This window comes from Anabas testudineus, chromosome 19 (assembly GCF_900324465.2).
Source record: "Anabas testudineus chromosome 19, fAnaTes1.2, whole genome shotgun sequence".
NCBI lineage: Eukaryota > Metazoa > Chordata > Actinopteri > Anabantiformes > Anabantidae > Anabas > Anabas testudineus.
The window spans coordinates 8,987,575-9,010,682 of NC_046628.1; the positions used below are offsets into that span (position 1 = coordinate 8,987,575).

The 23,108-nt window shown below is 41.4% G+C and overlaps 4 protein-coding genes across 9 annotated transcripts; 1 reads left to right on the forward strand and 3 right to left on the reverse strand.

Moving 5' to 3' along the window:
• Window positions 1–600: 600 nt before the first annotated feature.
• Window positions 601–6,101, reverse strand: patl2 (PAT1 homolog 2). 4 transcript variants are annotated; one of them, XM_026350704.1, is made up of 19 exons: window positions 5,995–6,101; window positions 5,509–5,662; window positions 4,852–5,135; window positions 4,701–4,763; window positions 4,571–4,624; window positions 4,321–4,485; window positions 4,081–4,155; window positions 3,836–3,984; window positions 3,535–3,609; window positions 3,324–3,447; window positions 3,118–3,235; window positions 2,866–2,972; window positions 2,732–2,785; window positions 2,500–2,642; window positions 2,245–2,392; window positions 1,922–2,062; window positions 1,729–1,826; window positions 1,440–1,580; window positions 601–1,346 (listed from the first exon to the last, which is right to left on the reverse strand). In XM_026350704.1, the coding sequence occupies exons 2-19, from the start codon at window positions 5,585–5,587 to the stop codon at window positions 1,313–1,315; spliced, it is 2,052 nt and encodes a 683-aa protein (XP_026206489.1). In that variant the 5' UTR covers window positions 5,588–5,662; window positions 5,995–6,101; the 3' UTR covers window positions 601–1,312. The 4 variants fall into 4 exon arrangements, with proteins under 4 accessions (XP_026206489.1, XP_026206485.1, XP_026206484.1 ...); XM_026350700.1 differs by lacking the exon at window positions 5,995–6,101 and adding an exon at window positions 5,868–5,964; XM_026350699.1 differs by lacking the exon at window positions 5,995–6,101 and adding an exon at window positions 5,862–5,964.
• Window positions 6,102–6,392: 291 nt separating this feature from the next.
• LOC113156708 (transforming growth factor beta-1-induced transcript 1 protein) lies at window positions 6,393–14,498 on the reverse strand. 3 transcript variants are annotated; one of them, XM_026351962.1, is made up of 12 exons: window positions 14,205–14,498; window positions 12,072–12,122; window positions 11,599–11,747; window positions 11,444–11,469; window positions 10,913–11,049; window positions 10,755–10,836; window positions 10,575–10,659; window positions 8,889–9,071; window positions 8,639–8,812; window positions 8,433–8,514; window positions 7,790–7,938; window positions 6,393–7,237 (listed from the first exon to the last, which is right to left on the reverse strand). In XM_026351962.1, exons 1-12 carry the CDS (start codon window positions 14,215–14,217, stop codon window positions 6,971–6,973), a joined length of 1,398 nt encoding a protein of 465 aa, XP_026207747.1. In that variant the 5' UTR covers window positions 14,218–14,498; the 3' UTR covers window positions 6,393–6,970. The 3 variants fall into 3 exon arrangements, with proteins under 3 accessions (XP_026207747.1, XP_026207746.1, XP_026207748.1); XM_026351961.1 differs by having other exon boundaries at window positions 11,444–11,499; window positions 14,205–14,496; XM_026351963.1 differs by lacking the exon at window positions 12,072–12,122 and having other exon boundaries at window positions 11,444–11,499; window positions 14,205–14,494.
• Window positions 14,499–15,768: 1,270 nt separating this feature from the next.
• Window positions 15,769–19,078, reverse strand: LOC113156589 (elongin-B). The gene is made up of 4 exons (XM_026351823.1): window positions 18,968–19,078; window positions 18,014–18,148; window positions 17,624–17,732; window positions 15,769–16,765 (listed from the first exon to the last, which is right to left on the reverse strand). Exons 1-4 carry the CDS (start codon window positions 18,968–18,970, stop codon window positions 16,653–16,655), a joined length of 360 nt encoding a protein of 119 aa, XP_026207608.1. The 5' UTR covers window positions 18,971–19,078; the 3' UTR covers window positions 15,769–16,652.
• A 21-nt stretch (window positions 19,079–19,099) lies between these two features.
• Window positions 19,100–23,050, forward strand: pkmyt1 (protein kinase, membrane associated tyrosine/threonine 1). Its single transcript, XM_026351822.1, is given in 9 exon segments — window positions 19,100–19,231; window positions 19,909–20,323; window positions 20,648–20,885; window positions 21,013–21,292; window positions 21,383–21,489; window positions 21,578–21,750; window positions 21,996–22,216; window positions 22,319–22,424; window positions 22,426–23,050. Coding segments are annotated over 8 exon segments (1,767 nt in total). The 5' UTR covers window positions 19,100–19,231; window positions 19,909–19,948; the 3' UTR covers window positions 22,693–23,050.
• The last annotated feature ends 58 nt before the right edge of the window (window positions 23,051–23,108 follow it).

Below are 23,108 nucleotides of genomic sequence, written 5' to 3' on the forward strand. Positions count from 1 at the left end.
TCTGTTTATGATAAAAACTTCAGCTCAGACCACAGTTCAGCTGTGTTCAACAAGAACACATCTGCGATATCTGTCCTTGTCCAGATGTATACAGCTTTCACAAGGAGGCTGATCAACCAGACTATGATATGAACCAGACTATGATATGAACCAAGCTTCTTATATTCAAGAAACAATTCTGTATTATCCTCCAAGTTGTGCATAGCACCAGATAAACATTTGTATTCTGCTACTTCATCTTTCAATTTTTTCACAACCATTTGTCCTGCTGTCAGTGTCAGAACTGTGTTTTAGCACACAGATCAGTTTAGCTGCAAGGCAATTCTTTTCAGCCAAACAGGAAATAGCACAGATTTGGTGTAATGTTGTGAGTCAGTGTAAACAGCCACCTCAGAGTAGAGACCAGAATCTCTATTAACACAGCCTATTTAACAAGTCATAGTAAACAACTCCACTAAAATGTGATGCCCAGGACCTTGCACTGTACAAGTCGAAGGAGAAAACGATATAACAAAATCCTCCAATAACACTGCCAGAATGCTTTTTACAAAACAAATTTCAGCCATTTGATAAAGATTTTTTTTTATTTATGTTGCAAGTGCTCTACAAGGGTGCAATTTAAATTATTACTGTTTCCAAAGGAACATAAATAAAATATTTTAACAACTGAAACATCTAAGATGGAAAAATTACATCAAATACATCTTTTAGTATCACTACACATGTATACACAATGCCATGACAATTTTCCTAATGGTTATTATAATTAACATATGGGTTCAGCTGTACAATCATAAATTACTATACAATCCTCAATTTGGTCCAACACATCTAAGTTAACTCAAATTCATTGTCCTAAATATTAGTGATATGTAGATAGTTTATGGAACTACTGAGAAGTAATAGACATTAACTGTGTTTTGGCTGTAGCTATACTATACCAACTTTTGATCTAAGATATTTCTTAAATTCCTTGTCCTAAGTTTACATGGACTGTAGAGGCCACATAAGTCAGATCTATGTGCTAGTTAATGTAATGTTACTAAGTACAGTATACGAAGACCAAATAGAGGAAAGCGATGAGTTTATATGAAGGAAATAAAAAAAGGGAAACAGTTTAAAAGTGCAGAAATGTGAGGGGATGAGGGAGGGGGAAAACTTAAGAATGAAGACATTTTGAATACAGTTCAGAGTACTGTACATAGCTTCTGTTATGATGAACACCAAGGAGTTTTGTCAGGGCTGCACCTTACACTTTAGTGCTCGCCAAAACCCGGTCATTATCTGAACGTCTCATTGGCTTCGGTCCATCTTAAGACGGAAGAGCAAGGAATCCAGTTGCAGACCTTAATAAAAGACATTTGGTAATTAAGTATAGGTCAACCCAGTAAACACTTCCTTTGTACAGTGTTCTCTTTCTCTAACATCTAACAACTTACTCCATGTTGCTTTTAAGCTGATGCACAGTACGCTTGTCCAGATAACGGCAGAAGAGAGTGAGCAGGTTTGAGGGCAGGAGGAGTGGCTCCACTAGTGAACACTGGGATAGCTGTCCTGCCACCTGGAATATTGTGTCAGTCCTAAAAGAGAATAGTACGACTCCTGACAATATCCCATACTGATGCTTTCTCAGTCTTTAATATTTGATCTATTTAATATATTAATGATAAATTGTTGTAAATCGAGATAATTATCCTAATTTTGCAATTCAAGGTTTGAGATTCTCACCACATCTCAAAGTCACCAATACTGGGCTCTAGGGGAGCACCTGAAGACAGTAACTTCTCTCCTTGGGACAGGAGAGCATACAGTAAGGACAGTCCAAACTGAAAGAAATTATAGGAATAAAAACAAATCTGAAGATTGAATTCAGCAAACAATGGCACAGAATAAAAGCTAAGCTGCAACAGAGAATACAGACCTTGTTCTGACATATCTGCGTGAGGGACTCATATGTCGACAGAGACTCAGATGAGGTCAGATTTTTCAGGACCCCAATAAGCTGACTGAAAGCCAGGCCGCCAATCACATTTCGAAGTGATGGATAAAGTATTGGAAGGGCCTAAAGAGCATATGAGAGTGGAACAGTATCTAAAAATGATCCAAGCTCAAACCGAGCTGCCAGTCATTCGATCAACACCAATTTATTCAGTTTACACAATAATTTCATTGAATTGGTATATTTTGTCAATATTTGCTTTGCTAGTGCACAACATAGAAGCATTTAAAGAAAAACTCCCCTACCTCTTCTGCATCTCTGGTCATCAGTGTGGGTAGGCTGGAGGTCACAACGTGCAAGATTCTCAGTGCAGAGTCGTGTTTTAGGAATGGGAGCAGACGGGCAATCAGCTTTTTGCCTTTTGACACCAGCAGGAAAGGAACAAACTCCTCCCTGAAAAGGTAGATTTGATACCATTTACTGCTCAAATTCAAAATCCATCTGAATGTTAATGAAGCCAGACTAATTATAGCAGAATAAACAAGATGTGTATAACTCACCGGGGATCATGGTGTTGCAGCTGGGAGTAGATGTGCTCCACCTTCCTCTGGGTCTTCTCCATCAGCCTCCTTTCTTCTGGTTCAGACAAGACTGTGGTTTTCCTCCTCTCCGTCTCCTCCACCTCCAACAGAACTATGAACAACTGTGGGGCAGAACAAAGGTGAACAAGTGTTGGTGGAGAAAATAAAAACAAAGAGGGTTGTATAACACCAAGAAATAAATCGCTGGTACCGTTTCTATTTTGCTAAGGACTTCTAACCGCTGTTGTCTGGTGTCTTTTTGTTCCTGTGATGTGAAAACAAGTCTCAGTATCAGGGAAGGCAAGTTAACAGACATCAAAAAATGCCAGAAATCATCTAAATCACCTCAAGTGGACCATGAGCTTGAACCGCATGAACTGCACTGATGGCACGGCGAGGAGAGTAACATGTGGAAACAGCAACTTGACCCAAAGAGCCTTCAATATGCACCACTAGAAAAAAAAGTTAATTGCTGTGGGTTTGTTTCAAGTTTCAGTAGATTAACTTTGGTGGTACAACATTAAATTAAGTAACTTTCTACCACATCAAATGTTAAACCATGTTGTTTAACAGCATGAAAGGGTGACTAGAGGAAACCTGGTGTGTATGATTCAGTCTTCATGATGTAAGGTGTGGTGAGCTTGGGCGGCTCCCTCTTGCTCCTAATGCCCAGCTCTTCCTCTGCCATCTTAGCTTCTATTCGCCGATAGTACTCCTATTGGAAAGTTCAAATGCACGGGTAAACTTTAAACGTTCCTCTTTACTGAGTGAAAACACCGAGTCTTTTAAGCAGGAGTTTCTACCTGGTAATAGTAGTCCTCAAGGAATGGATTCTCACTCTGCAGCTGTATCATCTGCAACTTGGTGATCCACTCCTTCTCTTTGGCAGTCATGAGATTACAGTAAGGATCCCAACCCTCTGGTTTCCTATAAAGAGATTTTTTTTATATACATACCAAATATGACAAAATACATAAAGTACAAAATTTGAAATTACTTGATTATAGTACCAACCTTTGCAATATGTGCTGTTTTTGACTGAGAAGTCGTTTGTGTTGGGGGTGAAGCTGAGTGACAGGACCAGGGTACCTGTGGTTCAGAGAAAGACTTCACATTACATATATAAGACTTCAAAATGTATATTTTGCCAGTGCCTGGACATTATGTAGGAACATCAAGTTGAAAGAGCAGTTTATATAGTAAGTGATGAAAAAGTGTGCCAAGTCATAAATATACTTGATACTCAAACATTACTGACAAATATTTCAGACCACAAAACAAACATTCCTTCGAGATACATGAGGTTATCACACACCTGAAAGGCTGCACTGGATTAGTCATGGGGCTATAAAAGGGGGAGGGTCTTGGTGAGTTGGCACCAAAGCGAAGCTGCATCAGCTTAGGAGTCAGAGACTGAGGAGTGGAAGGGCAAGGTCGGTTCAAAGGAAACATGAAGCCCCCTGGCTAATTCAGAACAAAATGATGTCATGAGTCAGGGCAAGACCAACATATATTTAGTATTTGATAAATGCATTAATTCTAATGTAATGTGTAATAAACCTGGTTGTAATGCTGCCGTGGGGTCAATGGTTGACGTGCGAAAATGGGTGATCCTGGAATGATGGGTGAATGCATCTATAAGAAATATTTCAGAGACTAAGATTAAAGACAGAAGTTGACAGACAATACCTTTCACTGCGTCTGCTCATTCTGACAAACACTCTTCTACACTCAACACAAAATAAACTGTTTAGGAGAAATGATTTGCTTGTATTTTTTCCCCCCCTTCATATCATCCACCTGAGTGGGGCTTCTCTGGCCAAACGGTCTCCTGCAGTAGGGTCCTCTGGGTTCCCCTCTCCTGCCCCTGAAGGGAGAGACAGGATATGGCAAATCCACGAAGTTGGAGGTCAGGTGCTGACCTCTGCCTCTGTGACCATCAATCACACACACTATTGCACTGTCCTGAGAAACAGAATAAAATAAGACAATCATTTGTTAAAGCAACCCACTGGCATCGGATTACCGAGTGTTTTTCCATGACCTTAACCTGAAGTATTGATCCAGAGATTCTTCTGGTCTTTCTGTAAGACGGTGACATCCACTAAGAAAAAAGAAAATGTAGAACAGTGGAAGGAAAAAAAAAAAAACTAATTGTTTCAGAAAGTTATTAAACTTACATCCTCTTCAAATGTCTTCTGGTATATGGCATTCCCACAGTCCACGATTGCACTGTCAAGACTCTTAAAAGTAAAACAGACCAAATTGAAGACGAGCTGCTAAGAGGTGATCAGGGCATTTACAATGTTTAGACAAACTAATCTCCAGCACCTTGAGGCTCGGTCGCCCCTCCACTGTCCTCATCACAGCTGGGTCTTCAAACATCTGCCCCCTGCCCAGCGCTCCCCTCTGTCCCCTGCCTCTGCCACGCTGCCCTGGGGAAGCACGGCACAGGTACTGTGGCCTCTGTCGGGGAGGGGAGGGCGACCGAGGAGGAGACTCTGGTTTGGTGTCTGGTGGTGGCGGTGGTGTAGGTGTCGGTGGAGGAGGCGGTGGTTCTCCAAACTGAAGGAGACCGTTGCTGGTGTTATCTGTGGTCCCATGTGCATCGAGATCTACGACACCAACACAGAGAGTGTCTGAGGGTTGCTTTAATCTTTTAACACAATAAAAGCACCAAAAGGAACAGACCATGGCCAAAAATAGACACACTGACCACAAAGAAATTCTTAATGCTATCATGACCCAATATGGTCATTTAGTATATTTTTGTTTTTCTTGTTTGGTAATTTTGTCCACAACAAGTGAGTCTGCACACTGAGGATAAGGGAATGATGAATCATTGTTCTTCCTGTGAAGCCGTGCTAAAACTGTCTTGTTTACACACATTGAAACCTTGAAAAAATGTGGCCCGCGGCAGCTGTCCTGCAGTCCATCACAACCCCTCCCATAAAACAGCTAAGGGGGGGGAAGCAAACATCTGCATACCCATTCCAAACGTCTCTTCATTGTAGACATTTATCTCCTCGTCCTCTTCAGCCATGGCCTGCAGCAGCCCGCAGTCCATGTTGGTCCCATCTTCTCCATCACTCCACGCATCTCCATTCTCAGGCCACTGAGGCTCAGACACTTGTTCAGCCTCCTGGGTGGATACAGATCAAAGCACAAGTCAAGGGACACTGACAGATAAGATAAGATAAGAAAAAGGAGCAAGGGGGGTTAACTTTAGGAACTTCTCCTGCATTAAGCATTTTGTGTTTCTCGACTTCTCCTCTCTCCAAACACTGCAGCACTCTCAACACTACATTCACACATTAAATCCAAGCAGCCAAATGACGCACACTTACTTGTTGCTGTTCTGAATCACTCATTGTGTAATTTATTTATTTTTTGGACGTAGCACAGCTAACTTTCTTCTCCGGGTTACCTGCTTTCTCTTGTCAGCGTCGCTCATTAACTTTTAAATGAACTCACCTGTGCGCTGCAGAGGCGTGGACACGTCGGCGCGCTTCGTCATCTCACGGCTGCCGCATGCTTCAGTTTAGGAAGGACTCACTGGATTTTTGATTTGATGATTTGACTTCTCGTTTACTGATCTTCTACTTCTACTCAGGATGCAGAGTCGTTGCATTAGATGCGTTTTTTTTTTTTTTTTTTTTTTTTTTTGCCGTGTTCCTCTAATAAAAGCAGTGCGCGCACAGGGCCATCTAGTGGCCAAAGAGCAGAAACGCGTAAAGCTGCTCGCCAGCTTTGCTCACTCTTTATTTTTTTGGAAGCTTATTTCCAACTTCAGCTTCACCACATACACACTCGTTCCTCAAATTTCACAATTGAGTCTTTAATTCATACAATCAAAACCATGAGACAGATCGGTTGTGTTCCTTTATTTTACTCTTTGGAATAGTTTATGGCAAATTGCATAGAGCTATAGTGCAAGAATAATGCATCATATCTGACTTAAAACATTTCATAGCTTTGTTTGTTACACAAGCATAGCAGTCAGCATACAATATATAAAAGCAATGGCGGTGAAAAATATACTATTTGCAATATAAAGCAAATATATTAAAGGGGATTTGCTTGAACAACAAATCTTTCACTGAAGAAATAAATTTAATCTCATTATACGGTGTCTCTTCTACTTTTGGCAAAATAATTCCGTTTTCAATATTCCATCTAAATTTATGCAGCATGTAAAAGATTGACATACATGACAAAATAATTTGGCATCAATTTGTGTCTGACTAACTATAGCCAGAGTTGTGTTTCATACACACACGTCAGACTAATTCAGTCCATTTTTTTTTCCCCTCCCTCTAATGACTCAAATATTCTTAAAACCAAGAAAGAGACCAGCTCCACCCTCATTCCCATAGTAAAAAAAAAACAACAAAATGAGTGATAAAGCTTCTCTGATTCAGAGGATGGGGGTCAAAGTCCCATTGAGTCCTCAACCAAAGAGTTTGATGAAGCAGGGGTGGCAGTAGGGTTTGTTCTCCTGCTCCTTGAAGCAGCCTTTGCTCAGGGGCTTAAGGCAGAAGTGACACACAAGATGGTGGGGGTGGAATTTGGCCCCCATCGCGGTGACACAGCGGCCCAGGATCGGCTGCTGGCACGCCTGGCACATGCTGCCTCGCGACTGGTGGTAGTGGGCCTCACACAGCGGCTTACCCTCGTGTTCAAAGAAGCTGCCGTTAACGAAGGGGCTGTAGCACTCCTAAAGAGAGAAGCAGGCAGAGTGAGCAACAGCAGAGAGTCCTGAGTCACAGAACTGTAATTAGTAAATTATAATGTAAAAATGACAACTTTCTCATGACATCATTCCAACCTATTCTTAGTTTTCTAGGAACGCCTTACTCACACACACACACACACACACACACACACACATACACATTCATGACAAACAGCCTGATTTGTTTGCTTCTGGGTTGCAGTTATAAATTAAATGCCCCAATCAAAGGATCACCTAAAAGAAATATCGGCTTGTTGGTTCAGAAGTGCCTCATTTGTGGTGCTGCAGAACTGCTGCTGTCGTAAACCTGTGTAATCCAGTAAAACTTGCCACAGCAGAACCGTTTGTCAGGGTCATTAGTAAAATTTCACATTTGGTTCCTGCCCCTTAAATATTATCTAATATATCTATTACAACCACAACTAACCAGGGATCAAACTCTTTCATTTTACCGCACCACAGTGCATAATCAAGCAAACCTCTGTCAACGTGACACACATCATCTTTGGACACAGTCCACACAGAAACACTCACCCGACAGACAAAGCACTGTGGGTGCCAGAGAGAGTTGAGAGCTGAGATGTAGTTTTCCAGAATTGGTTGGCTGCATCCTTGACAGCGAGAAGCAAACAGGGTCAGAAAGCACTGCTGGCAGTACTGCTGGCCCTCACGGTCATGGAAACCTGCAGAAAACACAGTCAGTTTAACACAATTCAAGAGTTCCTTTGATAAATGCTGAATTTTATGGAACATTAAAGTCGTGATTTAAGGTTTTACTGATCTTAACTTTTAATGGCCAGCAGTATTTCTTTTTTTGTCTGTAATGCTTTAAATTAGGTCATTTTGCTGCCAAGAAAATACAAAGATTCAGTGTTTCCTTTGAATTATTAGCAAGGTGGAACTGCCTTTACAACAGAGTGCAGGCCACAACACATTAAACTAAATGTCACTTTGGAAACATGGTTGGAAAAGTAAATGTTGAAATCCTTATGAACAGATTATCCTCTGGCACACGCTAAATTAAAAACACATATAGCTAATTTAGTTATTAAATCAATTCAATATGTATGTGTGTTTAATCGAAAGGTGAGTTTTTTCTATGGGTCTTTGTAAGTGAGGCCTCACTACAGTCAACTGTATTAGTCGCAAACAGGATACAGTACACGCCGCCCATTACCTTCCTCTCCGAATGCTCGGCTGCACTTAACACAGCAGAAACACTCTGGGTGCCAGTTCTTGTCCAGAGCAGTCACCATTTTCTACACAACCGCAGAGAGAATGAAAAGTCAGCTAGTTTGGGATACTGAAATCAGGTATGTTATATATATATTAAGGACAGTATAAGTTATATAGCAGAGACAAGTGCACATCCAAGTGTCTCACGTTCAATATGGGCTTGTTGCACTGTGCACAGTGAGGGGAGAAGAGGGTGAAGTAGTCTGACTCGCAGTACGGTCGTCCGTCCTTCTCAAAGAAGTTTCGACTGCCCAACTCTGCCTCACACTCAGTGCACACAAAGTGCTCCGGGTGCCAGACCTTCCCCAAAGCTGTCACCACCTGCACAATAAATGTTAAATGATTGAAAAACCTTAATGATGATTTGTTTCAATATGTAGACATACTGACAGCTCACCTGTCCTACTACTGGCTTTTGACAGGCTGAACAGTTTCCCTTGGAGGATGTCTGAACTCCTTGTCGGCTCAGATCGGACTGGAGGAGTCCCAGCATGCTGTCCAGTGAGCCACCAGATGAGGACTGTGGGGGGGCGGTGGGCTGCTGCGGTGCTGTCACCACTGGAGTGACCGGTGGAGCGGGCTGGGAAAGAGAAATGCATGCCTGTCTTTAATTATCCAAGAGTTATCGTTGCTCTACAGTTGCCATGAAATGAAGTACCATGAAAGAAAAAGATATAGAGGGAGAAGGGTGATGGGTGTCCACATTAAACAAAGCCATAGTTCCAAAATGTGAGCTGAAAGAATCAACCTTCCTGAGGGTCCCAAAGACTTCCTTTGGACCCTCCCAGAACCATTATATATACGACCATCGTCAGACCAGAGCATCAGAACAGACCTGAGTTTCCACACAAAGTATGCAGCAGGGAAGTTTTTCTACCGCTCCATTCAGGACTTTGTGTGCACAGAAAGGTAACTTTGTTTTCTTTTCCCAAACAATAAAATGTAAGACAACAGTGGATATGGTTTGTTTTTCAGAACAGAAAAGGCCTTACTCTATTGTTTTCATCTGTTTACAGCACTTCACAGAAAGTTTTCCCCTCGAAAATGTTGCTAGACTGTGTCTACAGGAGATACAATGAACAGTTTCAGACAGGGGATCACAAGAGGTACTGCACGAAGTCAAATTACAACAAAACTAAGCAGTTTTTGGAATTGTAAATGGTCCAAAACTATGTATAGTTGAAATTGTGCATAATGAGGCCACTTTGCTACAAAATGTACAAAGTAAAGATGCAGGATAGGACTAAAATACACTGCAATTCCTAAAAAAAGTCGCACTCTCCAATATTTCGTTGAACCGCCTTTAGGTTTACAGCACGCATGGTATCGTTTTGAACAAGCTTCTGCAATGTCACAACATTTATTCCTGTCAAGAGTTGTATTCATTTTTCGCCAAGACCTTGTATTGATGATGGGAGAGTCGGACCACTGAGCAAAGTCTTCATCAGCACATCCCAAAGATTCTCAGTGGGGTTAAGGTCTGGACTCTGTGGTGGCCAATCCATGACATTGTCATCTTGGAATATGCCTGTGCCACTGATTTCACCATTTACGTGATCGCTAATCATGATCATTCAAGATTTTCTTTCCGACCACTTGTTGCCAGCGGAAACATAATCACCCATGCAGTAATCATCCAATAGGAGGCTCCTACCTATTTGCTTAAATAAATACAGGTGGTTTTTTTTTTGGGCAGTGTATTTTGATATTAAAAGTTCAAGTAAAGAGGCTGTGCAGGTAACACAGTGGTTAAGACACATTCCATTTAATTCTAGTACCCAGGCACCGTGCCATCCTCACTTGCCTGTATACATCTACTATTTGCTGTGTGTAAAAAAAACAGCTAAATCACCAAATAATATTTCACAATAAAACACAAACAAATTTCCTCTTCTCACATCCTCAGGTCATATCTGCCTTCTAATTTATACAAGGAGGTTTGTGCTGTGGCCAGGCCACATAGTAATGATGTAATCATCATAAAGGTAAGTGAATAGCTTCATGAAGCCATGAAAAAACAGAATACTTTTGCGCTGTGGACTTGGACTGTGTCATGTTCATGCTGTTGTGTGTGGACTCTTACTGTGCTCTGGACTCTGAAGTCGGACAGAGAAGCCATCAGTTTGTCCAGTTCCAGCGTGGCTGAAGTTGCTGAAGGCTTTGCAGAGCTACAATACAAAAGGCATTTCTTAAGATGTGACCATGTTTGAATATAGAGAAAAATTATATTTTGTTCTACAACTGAATTGGTGAAATTTGGTACCTGGTGGAAGAGGTTGTGGCCTTATTCTTAATCTTGTCCCTCTCATCTTTTTTGGAAGAAGGGAACTGGGCCAGGATCTCATCTGATGACAAAAACGAGGTGAGGGAAGATGCACTTCAGAGTAAAACGTGGAACTATAAAAACACTCGCTCACTAACCTGTGATGTTGAACTGGGTGGCGTTGAGCTCCTGTAACAGATGGTCCAGCTCGCTCAGACCTCCTCCAAGCAGCGAGGAAGAGGAAAAGGCTGGAGGGGGGTCTGCCGTGCGCGGAGAGCGCGGTTTACAAACTGTGCTGTGACAAAGACGAGACAGGGAGAGTCCACAATGAACAAAGATTAATAAACATGCTGCACTTCCCATAATGTGGGTGTCTTCATCACTTTTGCATCATACCCTCTTGTCCACGCATCGATGATTCATGTAGCAGCAACATACTCATACAGGAATGTATGGCCTCATAATTCCATTACATTTTCTGTTTTGTTGCACGTAACTCACCCGTGTAAAAATATATTCTAATACATCTGCTCTATTCTGACTAAATCTGCATTGTGCAAGTCTGGAAGATGTTTATTCCACACATACTGGAATCATTCATTACTGCAGAAACTATATTATTCTTATTTGTTCATACATTATGTGATGAAATAAACAAAAAAAAAAAAACAAGTAAACATTGGAGTTACCTGTATAATTTGTCTGGGTTGGAGTTCTGGGAAGATTTCATAGCAGCAGAAACAGTCTTAGAGGCAACAGAGATGGACAAGCAGTCACATTTTTCATATTTTTCAGAACCATCACTAAGACAACTGGTATGAACGCATTCCTGTTGAGTACCTACCTGCTGTGGGGTGTAGGCAGGTGGAGGCGGTCGCGATTGGGCGGGATCCTGGATGGTAGGATCAGCATTTTGTGGAGGGTCAGAGGTGAGCAAGACAGGACAACGTGCTAGAGGAGAGCCAGTGTTCTCCAGATCAGCGAGGAGAGCGTCTAGACAGTGGAGAGGGAACGTGATATAACACTAAACAGCGTAACAGGATGATCAAGGTTTGGTTGGATTGACAGTCTAGTTCATGATTTAGTACCTATTAATATATCTCTACATTTATGAATGTCTTGATGGTGTTATCATTTGGTTTAGGAAGTATCAGAGGGAAGGTGAAAGAGATAGAAAGTGACTCTAAAATTATGCAGTGCCGGCAGAGACAAAAACACTGGATTGGCATATGAAGTTAAGACAAAGGTAGACAAGTGCATAACGTGCTGGCAGATGGGATGCAACACATACAAACACATGCACAGACAGTTACGTACCAAACACAACAATACGAGGACTGAGAGGGTAGTTAGGTGGCTCAGGCACTCCTAAGGAGAGACAGACAGCCTGTGTGACCAGTACAGCAGCAGCAAACCGGTCCACGGAGGACGGTGCAAGTCCTCAGACACAAACCATTCAGAGGACAGGACCGCCAACAACTGGCACAACCCAGAGATAATCCATCGACAGTGGCATTATTAGAGTACACAGAAAATACATCGGCATTCATATCCAAGACATGGCAGCGTGGAAAGGAAGCAAAAGACGAGTGTTGGCAAGTCATATCTAAATACACCCCACCCCACTCCTCCTCTGCTCAGACTAAACTATGCATCAGGTTTTGAAGATGTAAGACTTCAGACATTTAATGACAAATACATGTACGTGCAACTAAATGCCAAGGCAGACAATAGTGAAAAGTGGGAAATTACAAACTGTAAGTCACAGCAGAGAAGCTGTTTTGGCTGTTTTTGGGTCAATTTCACGTTTTTCACAATTAAAAGTCATTTATCATTCAGTTTACTGAGCACTTTTTAAATCTTTTTGTTCGTGTTGGCTTCAGGATCATGCTTCACCTAGGAAACTGACGTTGAGGCAAACCACAAGGTCACTTTACGTGTACTTCTTCTATCTAGAGCAGCTACTAAATGGTCCCTGTGCTGAGACTGTTTTAAGTACAGTGAACCTCCTCTTTTCTAAACTGATACCAGGGGTGTTCGTGCCAAGTATTAATTCTAACAAAGTGCTCTTCCAAACATCTGTGGTTATGTAGACACATTAAACCTAAACGTAACCCGTTTAACCAGCCTTAGTTCAGCCCTGTGGTCACTTCTGTCCCAGATGATTCACATTTATGGTCCATGTGGTGAGAATCATGTGCACATACTAAGTAATTGCTCTCCTTCTCCCTGCCGTGCGTCTGCCTCTTACACACACACACACACAAACACACACACACACACACTCGTTCTGAACTGCTCATATAAGGAGTTGAACATCTCTCAGTGGGAATTATGACCATATTTAGAGCTGCCTGTCGACTTGTTTGTCTTGGCCAAAGGCCTCTCTAACAAGTGGTCTCTCTCCCTGAAAGCCTCGCCAGATCCGATACATAAACTTACAACACTGTTGGACAACAGCACAAACCAAGTGTCCCGAACATGGCCACTGGCTGCCTAACGCTCACCCAGTCACCCAGTAACTCGGTCTCGCAGTGCGCAATCCAGTCCAGATGTGCCTGGCTACATCTAGCCTTTCCTTTTTAGTGATGTTTTAAATGCATAAGTTCCCAAGATGTGGAGTGAACCATGTGAAAAAAGAAAAAAAGGTCCCGAGGGAGGGAAATGGGCAGTTGAGGAAAAAGGCCTGACTATTTTCTTTGGACTCTGTGGGGCTATTTCAAAAAGCCACAGAGTTCCGGGCTATTTCAGGGCCTTTCCAACACAGGGCACAGCTATTCCTGAACACAGGGCTTCTCAAAATGTCCTGAGAAAGAGAAAAAAGCTTCTTTAACAGCAGGAAAAGACAGAGCGAGACGTGCTCTGTGATGCTGCTCCCAGTCCTCTTCAAAACAGCAGACAACTCTGTAGAGCATTATCCCTGACTCATTAATTATAAAGAACGAGGCTGCGGATCTCTTTAAATCTAATTTACGACGACTTTATTGAATTTGCAGACCACGCATGATACATTGGTGGCGGGCAGGCAGATGCAAAGCTGTGGGGGAGTTCTTGTGCTACCTGTGTGAGTATGTCCTGTTTGTTATGGCAAAACTAAAAGAGATGGTGACAACATCAAGAGGAGGCATCAGTCTTAGATTCAGAGCAGAATAGATAATAAGGTGTCACATGAGAAAACCCTCTCTCTGTGTTTGATCAGCGTCAGAGACCTGACTTAGGATGTAAGACAGCTACTTTTACGCATTTGCCAACTTTTCCCATTGTAAAGCAATAAAATTCCCTATCCCAAACAGCCTCATTAATACTTTTATGAAAAGGGAAAGTGCTCTATGATGACTGCCAGGATGTGCAGGGATCATATTTCCTCTGTTTGGGCACACCACCCCTTCCCACAGATCCCCTCAAGATAACCCAACATGTAGAAAAACGAAGAACCGCGCAACCACTCACCCAAATCCTCCATGATGTGATTTCAGCCGAGCCTCTTCCTTTGTGCGCGGATCAACGCGGACGCGCACAGCATTAATAAGTGGTGATGGGCGCGTATCAAAGCCGGTAAGAGAGGCAGCCTCGGAGCTATTGTCTGCGTCAGTCCTGAATAACTTCTTGGACACCGTTATCCGCCGAGACAGCAGGAGGAGGAGGAGGAGGAGGAGGAGGAGGAGGAAGAGGAGGGCGTCCCGTTTCTTTTTCCTACACCACTCTTCCTGTAATGCCCACCAGGAGCTCAGATCGGGGAAGGCGTAGTTAAATAAATGCGGTTACAAACCCCGGACTCAAGACGTCACCCTGGACATTCCTCGTCCATATTTGGCCGAGAAAATGAAGCATTCAGCGCAAAGCTGCTGAAGCTGCTCCTGCTGCAACTCTTCTGCAGAATGAAATATTGAGACATTCATTTACTGGTCTTTACAGGAAATAACTCGGGGATATGGCCGAGTCCACACCCCTTTTAGAAGAAGCTGATGATGAAGAGAAAACATTTGGATTTGATCGTCAAACTCCAGTCTAGGAAGATGTTTCCTCATAAATAACCCACATTCTTACCCTGCACGAGCATAAAGAACAGGAGAGGACAATAGAAAATATTCATCTACACCCACGAGCTTTTCAAGAAGCTTGAAAAAAGTAATAATTATACATTTCTATAGATAATTAAAAAGAGTAGATTATCAAATATGAGTATTAATAAATAGATTAGGTGGTGTTAATATGTGCTGATGGTTTTATTCACTCTGTTGCTTAAATAAAAGGCAAGTTTACATTTTTCAAGTATATCTACAATCCTCACATTTCCAAACTGTTTGCAGTATTATTTGCTAATACTGGCTGTTAATAGATCCCCTGTGAAGTGATTTCACCTAAACCTTTGCTGTTCACACACAATAAGAGGGCTAGATAGAAAATTAATTTAAAAATTAATTAATAGGTACTTATGTGCAAGCATTGTCCCATGAAGGAGTTGCATGAACTTTTTTGGGGGAGGGAGGCTTTTGGTTAAGGCTCTGTTCATTTGCATTTGTGCATGCTGAAGTACTTCAAGTAATAAAAACAAATAAATCACTGTCATGCTTACTGTCACGGCCTAATAGAACTGAGTGATTACCCTAAAAATTCACAGGTAATCGTTACCAAAAAGCAGCTTCCTGACAAACATTAAACCTGGGCTTTTGGGGCCCCTGGAGATCCAGATCCTATTTTTGCCTTTTTGTACCTAATTTGATAATCCAACCTTATTCAGCTATATCAGACAGTTAAGAACTGTTGAATTTAAAAAACTTAAATGTTTAACATAATGGTGTACAGTCAAAACAACATGGTCCTCAGTAGACCTATGTCACTGACTCAGTAAATAATAAAGTTATCAGTGTGTTAATTTTCAGTTACACCTGTGCTTCTTTGTTGAAGGGCCTGTGATAGCTTAAGCCCAACAATAACCTCCTAACCCATTAAATTTGGTTCATTTACTTCATTAAATAAAAAATGTGCTTCAAATAAAAACCAGTCAGCAGTGTAAAAAAGGAAAACAGGAAAAAAATTTTAATTAAGCAAGCTCACAGTTACAGGCTGTTTGTGTGATTAGGGGATGGTGCCACATTTATGTTGGTGACATGACGTATGCATCTTCAAAATTTAGGAGTTAACACAAGAAAATGCTCCTCTTGTGTCGTTTACTGTATGTCACAGACAAAACGTCCTCCGACCAAAATTCCAAGAGGTGTCCAAGAGGTACGTGCCTTCGGCCTCAGTGCATGAAACATACAACAAATAACTAACAAGAAAAACATACTGAAAAACAAAATGACAAAAAAACAAAGGAGACGAAGAAGAACCAACATAATTATCATAAAGACGTTATTTCCCGGTATGAAGTCAGATCCAAAATGTACAACAAAACTGGGAGAATCAGATCAAGGAAACTTATCTGTTGGTGTGAAAATAAAGCCTTTGTCTTTAATTTGTTCATGCAGTTTGTCGATTCAGACACTTGACTCCGTACCCATGCATTTTTCTTCTAGAGCACTGTGACACACAACTATGCCTTAACCTTTTGCAAAATATTAATGATAATACTTACAATAACACACATACACACAATCACACTTTTCAAACCAACTTCTTCACTCAAAAGATTTCAGCCAGATGGCGCTTGAGAGCAAAGTGAAGGAGGAGAACCGCATGTAATGTGGAAATCACTAGTAGTTTAAAAAAAAAAAAAAAAAGTGAAGCAAACTGTGAGGATGCTGGGATGATAGCATGAAGGTAACATGGATAGGCTTGGTTACCTATAATGTTCCCATCCATCAACTGAAATTATATTACATATCCTCCACCCCACTACTGCAGTTAATCCACACACATCCACTTCCATCCTTCTTTCCTTTCCTCTCTCCACTATCACTGCACCGCCTGTTCGTTGGCAGTGCTACCAGAGTCCTGGGGCTTCATCACATCAGGTAGTTCTGGGGGGCTAGAGAAGGCCTCGATGTGCAGCTGCTCAAACATTTCATCTAGAGGGCAGATGAGACAAGGAAACATTACATCCATCATGACAGCAGAGTTGCACATGGTAACATCGGTCAGGTCACAAAGTTGCTGCTGTGAACAATTACTATGACGAGTGATTAAAATCTAATTTTACACTGAAATGACTACACCACATTCAGTCAGTCATGTCATGTCCTAACTGTGGCATGGTCAGCTGACTGCAACATCAGAACAAACTATTATACTCTTTAAGAATAACTATACAAATATGTATTTGCTACATTTAGAATGTGACAGGGAACAATAACAGTTATCTATGGCCTAAGATCACATTCAAAATTTATGACGCAATTTACAAATACACTTTATCCCAACCGTTATCTTACTAGTCATCATCGCTGTTATTACTTGTCATTGCATCATTGCACTGCATATTCCTCGTTACTGTGCATGTAATTTTATCCATCTTTAGATTTTCTTTATCCCTACTGACAGATGTTGCAATGCAGTTTCCCTCATGCATTAATTACGTATTTGAATCTTGAAGTATTGTCATAAATCTTAGGTTATACTAAGATGCACCATCAAAGTCAGTCACTCATGTTGCAGACTAGAAACAGTTAAAAACATTCTGTGAAATGTAAGAAAAAGAATGAATAAAGTAAACAAGGCAAACTAACAGACCACAACACAGACATGGTATCCATCCATCATGCAAATTATTACTGACATTCGGCTATTTAACTATTTAAATTCCCCACCATTAGCCATATATTACTGAAAATAAGCAGAAAGGCAGGTTGTACTTTTCACAGTATTAGAATGAGGAAAAAATACAACACAACCTGCTTGTTAATATACAAATAAAAAACAGAACATACCATTTATACGGAAAGCCAGGCCAACTGTAGCTGGGGCTTGAGGTCTGGCAGTCTGGTTGGTGAATCCGCAGTCTCCCAGTGTTTTGCTGTCCTCTAGCAACTGATCATCCTGTTAAAAGTTGAAAATGTCATTAAATCCCCTAATGGCCTTGAGGTATGGTGTTGAACTATGTTTTAATGGATTCAGAAACTGTGTCATACATTTACAGGAAACATTTCACTCACCCATCTGAAACACAACATGGCACCATTGTCAGTAAGAATGCTATGGTTAATTGCATGTATGTAAACTAAGCAAAAATGTATAATTAATCTTTTTGATGCTGTAACGATGTCAGTCATTTGACAGGACTGAGTCTGGTGATATTCCTCCCACTGCTATATACTAACTTTGTAAAGGCGTTGGTCTTCAGGTGGTCTTTTAAGAATTCCTTCAACAATCCGCTTCAGCTCATAGACAGTGGTGGACTCCTTGGCATCTGTGAAGATTGTAGTCTTATGACGCCGGATCATTAAGAACACGTCCTGAAAAAAGGGGGGTACAGAATTGTATGTTAAAAAAAAACTGTCAAACACAACTTGACTTGTTGATTACACTTTTAGGTGAGGGCTTTATATTGGTTCTACAAACATGTTGGTCTCAATTTGAATTGGGCTTAAACTAGTTAATTGATTCTTACAATAAGGTCAACTGGCATAAGCCCTTAATATGACAAAACATTTCAGCACGCCAAGTAACGTTAAGTCGTTATCAAGTGTCCATCTGGCCACTGTACTAATCTGCATATAGACTATACGTGTATTGTTAACGATATTTAGTTATTTAGCTGGTTGTTTTGTCAGTGTGTCAGACAAGTTTTTACATACAGAAACCCTACTAACAACTAACTGATTTATAATCCAGCTACGAACAGTGAGCACTTGACGGAACGCTAACGTTAACTCTGAGCTAGCTATCGCGAAAATAGCCAACACGAAACAGCATTGAGATTTCTGAGAGACAAAATTAGCACTGACAGTTAACTAGTCGTCGTAGGTATGACAGTGGCAGTAAACATTCAGTTGATCTGACAACCCTAACTGGGTTAGCTAAATGTCGTTACATCATCTCCACGCTAGTGTAAGTTACTTCGCTACAACCTCTTGTTATAAATGGGAAAGCGAAGCTAACATAGCAAACTTAGCGTTAGCTAGCTAGGGAATACAAAACTGAAATACACATTTCAGCAACCCACTGTAACGTTTGTTGTCACTGCGTCAATGTTTTAACAAAGCGTTAAACGCAAATTCGGTGTTTTTACCCAGGAAGTCATCTAAAAAAATCGGTAATAACAATAAAGTTACCATTTCAAGTGGTCAGCTAGCTAGCCAGTTGCGCCAGCTCTGTGTTGTGTAGCAGAACCCAGACTGCACCGCTTGCGGATATTGCGCAATCGAGATACGTAGTCGGTATTCTCGGACGTCAGTTACGCAGCGCTGCGTGTGATTTTCAGAATTTGGCGCGATCGATGTTGTCCACAGGGTGTAGTCGCAGTTTGAGATGAAGACAGCGACTGTCTCACTGTTTTGAAGACTATCTGTCCTCAGTATTGGATTATGGTCTGTGCGGTAATGTTACAACATCTTTCTTTACCCAACGCTGAACTGTCAGTTACAGGACGTTATGACTGTATGTTAGCTAGCTAGCTGACTTAACTTAGCTGTCTTGTTATTTTGTTGATGACGTTAACGTTAGCCACATTTGTTTGTGTGACATTTGTCAGTGCTAAGAATTCATAATACTATCTAGTAAAGCTAACTCTGATTAGCCAAAGTTAATCTACCAGAGTGATTGAAATCCACTTTATAGTTTAGGAATGACGTTGTGAACTGAGAATTGTTTACTCGGTTAACCTAGCTAACGTTACGTCCCGTTTAGCAGGTTTGTTTTACCTGTTAACGCCCCTAACTAGCTAACTTGTGTGCAAGTTCATTCTACACATGATCGGGTCAGTAAGTATGCTGACATCAGACAATTAGCCAACAACCTGTCAAATAGGATGTTCAGGAAATCAAATCAAATTCGATATAGTATACTGCATATTACAGGCATGTTACAGGCAACATGTAAGTATTATGTAACGCCATTTGCTTTTGCTCTGTAATTTTATAACTGCAAAAGTATGTGCATCAGTTGAAAAAGTATATTGAATGGGCCTTATCTTTGTATAGACAGCCTTTGTATATTTATATTAACTGTCAACCAATGCTGCTATTTCTTAAAATCTTTCTTTTCAATCTTACAGCTCACTATCTTCGAAGAAGAACTGACAAAATTCCTACACAATGTCAGTGGCAATAGAAAGCACCGTCTCCAGGATGTCTCTCCCTCTCCCAACCCACTTCTCTCATGCGGAGCAGTCTTTCTCCCTGAAAAAGCGTCGTCACCCTTTTTCCTCATCATCAACATCCAACTCCTCCTACTCTTCTCCTGCCCGGCTGTCACATTCCCTTCCCCCTCTTCCACCATCCAAAGGGTGTCCACCTCTGAGCAGGATGTTTCACCAGCATCCATCCCCCTGGACACCCCTGTCTCATTCCCTTAGGAAGTCCACTCCTCCAAATTCTGTATATGATCCTAGCAAACATCAGTCCTATTTCAATCAGTGCTTCATTAATTTGGGCATACTGGGTAGAGGATCTTTTGGGGAGGTCTTCAAGGTGAGCAAGAAAACAATATGTATTTTATGTGTTGCTATGTATTTACATTATGTAAGTTGGAAATTCAACATTGTACATAATAACATTAAGATGAGAACATATCTGATATAAAGATCAGAAGTTTAAAGTCAAATAACAGACTGCTAATTGGCTCTTCCCCTTCTTTTATTTCTGGCAAAAATACTACCAAACATTGGATTAGATTGAAAGAGAGTAAACATTATTTACATAAAACATCCGTGCTATGGTTTTGTAATGAAGCTCATGATACAAATTTTGAAATCCCAAAACAAAGGACATAACCTTAAGTTTTCATTTTTACAGGTACAAAGCAAAGAAGATGGCCGTCAGTATGCAGTAAAGCGTTCTGCTCATCGCTTCAGGGGTACCAGTGAGAGGAACCGGTGTGTGAAGGAGGCCCGGAACCATGAGCGCCTGTGTCCTCACCCTCACATACTGAAGTTTGTGGCAGCCTGGGAGGAGTGTGGTCGACTTTACATTCAGACAGAGCTGTGTAGCACCAGCTTGCTTCTCCACGCTGAGAACCAGCCCCCTGGCCCAGGTCTGTCTGAAAAGTGCAAAAGTGGATAAGCTGGCATTAGCTTTTGATTCACTTAATGTAGTGTGCTCACACCTGTCAAATTCCAGACAGTACAGATGTGACTTACTTTTTAAACTTCCCATTCCAGATGAGCTCGCAGCATGGGCCTACCTGTGTGACCTCCTCTCAGCGCTGCAACACTTGCATTCTCATGGTTTTGTACATCTGGATCTCAAGCCTGCCAATGTCCTTATCACTGACTCTGGCTGTCTGAAACTGGCTGACTTTGGGCTGCTGCTTGAGCTCAAACAGAACAAAACAGAGCTTCTAGAGGGGAAAGGGAAAGATGATGCTCAGGAGGGAGATCCCAGATATATGGCTCCTGAACTGCTTCGTGGGGAGTATGGACCTGCTGCAGATGTTTTCAGGTATAAATAAAATGAAAAAAGGAAAAGAAAAATCTTATATATGTAACTGATTAATCTGATTAGAATGAGTGCCTTGTCCTATGATTTCAGTTTGGGTGTTACTATTCTGGAGCTTGCCTGTAATATTGAGGTTCCTAATGGTGGAGAAGGGTGGCAACAGCTCAGACAAGGCTGTCTCCCTTCAGAGGTTACTAGTGGTATGCCGCACTTTTTAAGTCCTCATAAATAGTCTACCTTTCTAAATTCAAAGGACTTATGTTTTTAATATCTCCACCTGTTATCCAGGTCTCTCGACTGAGTTGCAGACTGTACTGCGGATGATGCTCACCCCAGACCCCTCTAAGAGGCCGACAGTCTCTGAGCTTCTTGCCCTCCCTTGTGTTCGTAAACACAGGTTGAAAAGGCGCATCTATCTTATGGCTGCAGAGACAGTGTTAACACTGACCTCTCTGTGTCAGGTAATGTGTCAAACTATTGTGAAAATCAATATTTGATTTTGTTTAAATAATTTTAATGTATGCAAAGAGTGACTTTAGCATGTTATCAGATCAGCTGCTTTTGCCAAGTCAGAGGTGGGCATTAAGTATAATAGGAATGTAAATGAAAATGAATAAGCACATCTAATGCATAAAGGTATCATGCTTCTTATCAGTAAATGTTACATTTTCTTATTTATCTGTTTGTTTGTTTTTCTTTCTCAAAGTTGGTGGTGTGCTTCGGTTGTAAACTTCTCTCCTCCCTCCACTTGTCCTTTCTCTCTCGTTGGACTGAGGCCGTGCCCTGCACTCCTCCCAGAGACAGTTGGGACAGGGATCTCACCCTGCCCCTCAGTGCCATGCACGCTGAGTCGGGGAGCCCAGAGGATGATGCAGTGTTTCTGTTGGCTCCCACAGGCCCAGAGCTTTCCCCAACCTTCTCACACAGGTGGAGAATCATTGTGTCAATAGGATGTTTTTGACATCCTTGCTTGTTATTGTCTGTTTCCATTTTCCTGCTTAATCTTTTTACATTTCTACTATTTCATAGGATCAAATCCAGACTGTCTATGGAAAGCACATCCACTCCTCTCCCACGGTCACCGACACACAATCGCCAAAGTCCTGCCAGCACACCCACTAGGCTCAATTTTGGATGACTGGCACTCCTATGACTTGGCTCAAACCCCATCCAGCATCCACTCAAATGGGTCCTGCCACACACTGACCCCCAATGCCAGCCCCATACATGCACACCACTATACAGGTGACATGAAAGAAAACTCTAGTTGTCATGCTTCATCTTGCAAGTCCTCACAACGACGGGATCGCAACTGGGTCCTGACAGAGGAAGTGTTACCCCGACCCAACTTTGAACCAAAGAACCTGCTCAGCCTGTTTGAGGAAACAACTTTAGAGGGATAGCCATGAGTACAAAACTGCCACTTTTACATTCAGGAACACAGTTTTTCACTTTAAAAAAACTTGAAAAAAAAAAAGACCTAATGAACGAATGTATGTAGCAAGTTCACTACTTAATGTGTATGAACTGTTTACTGCCATTGTCCAACAGTCCTACAACACTTATTTTATTGTGTATTTGAAAAAAGATAAATGGGGAAATGGGTTGAACATGTAAAAATACCTTAATGCACTTTTTTATGTTTGTGTAAACACAATCTGTTGTCGTGGTTTATTGTTAAATAAGTCATTGCCTTTGTGTATTCTTGAGTCATGTACCTTAAGAGTTACAAAAGAAAATAAAGTGAGGGGGAAACAAGGACTCTGTTTGTCTACTATAAGGAACTTTCAAAATCTAAAGATGTCTGACAACTTTACTT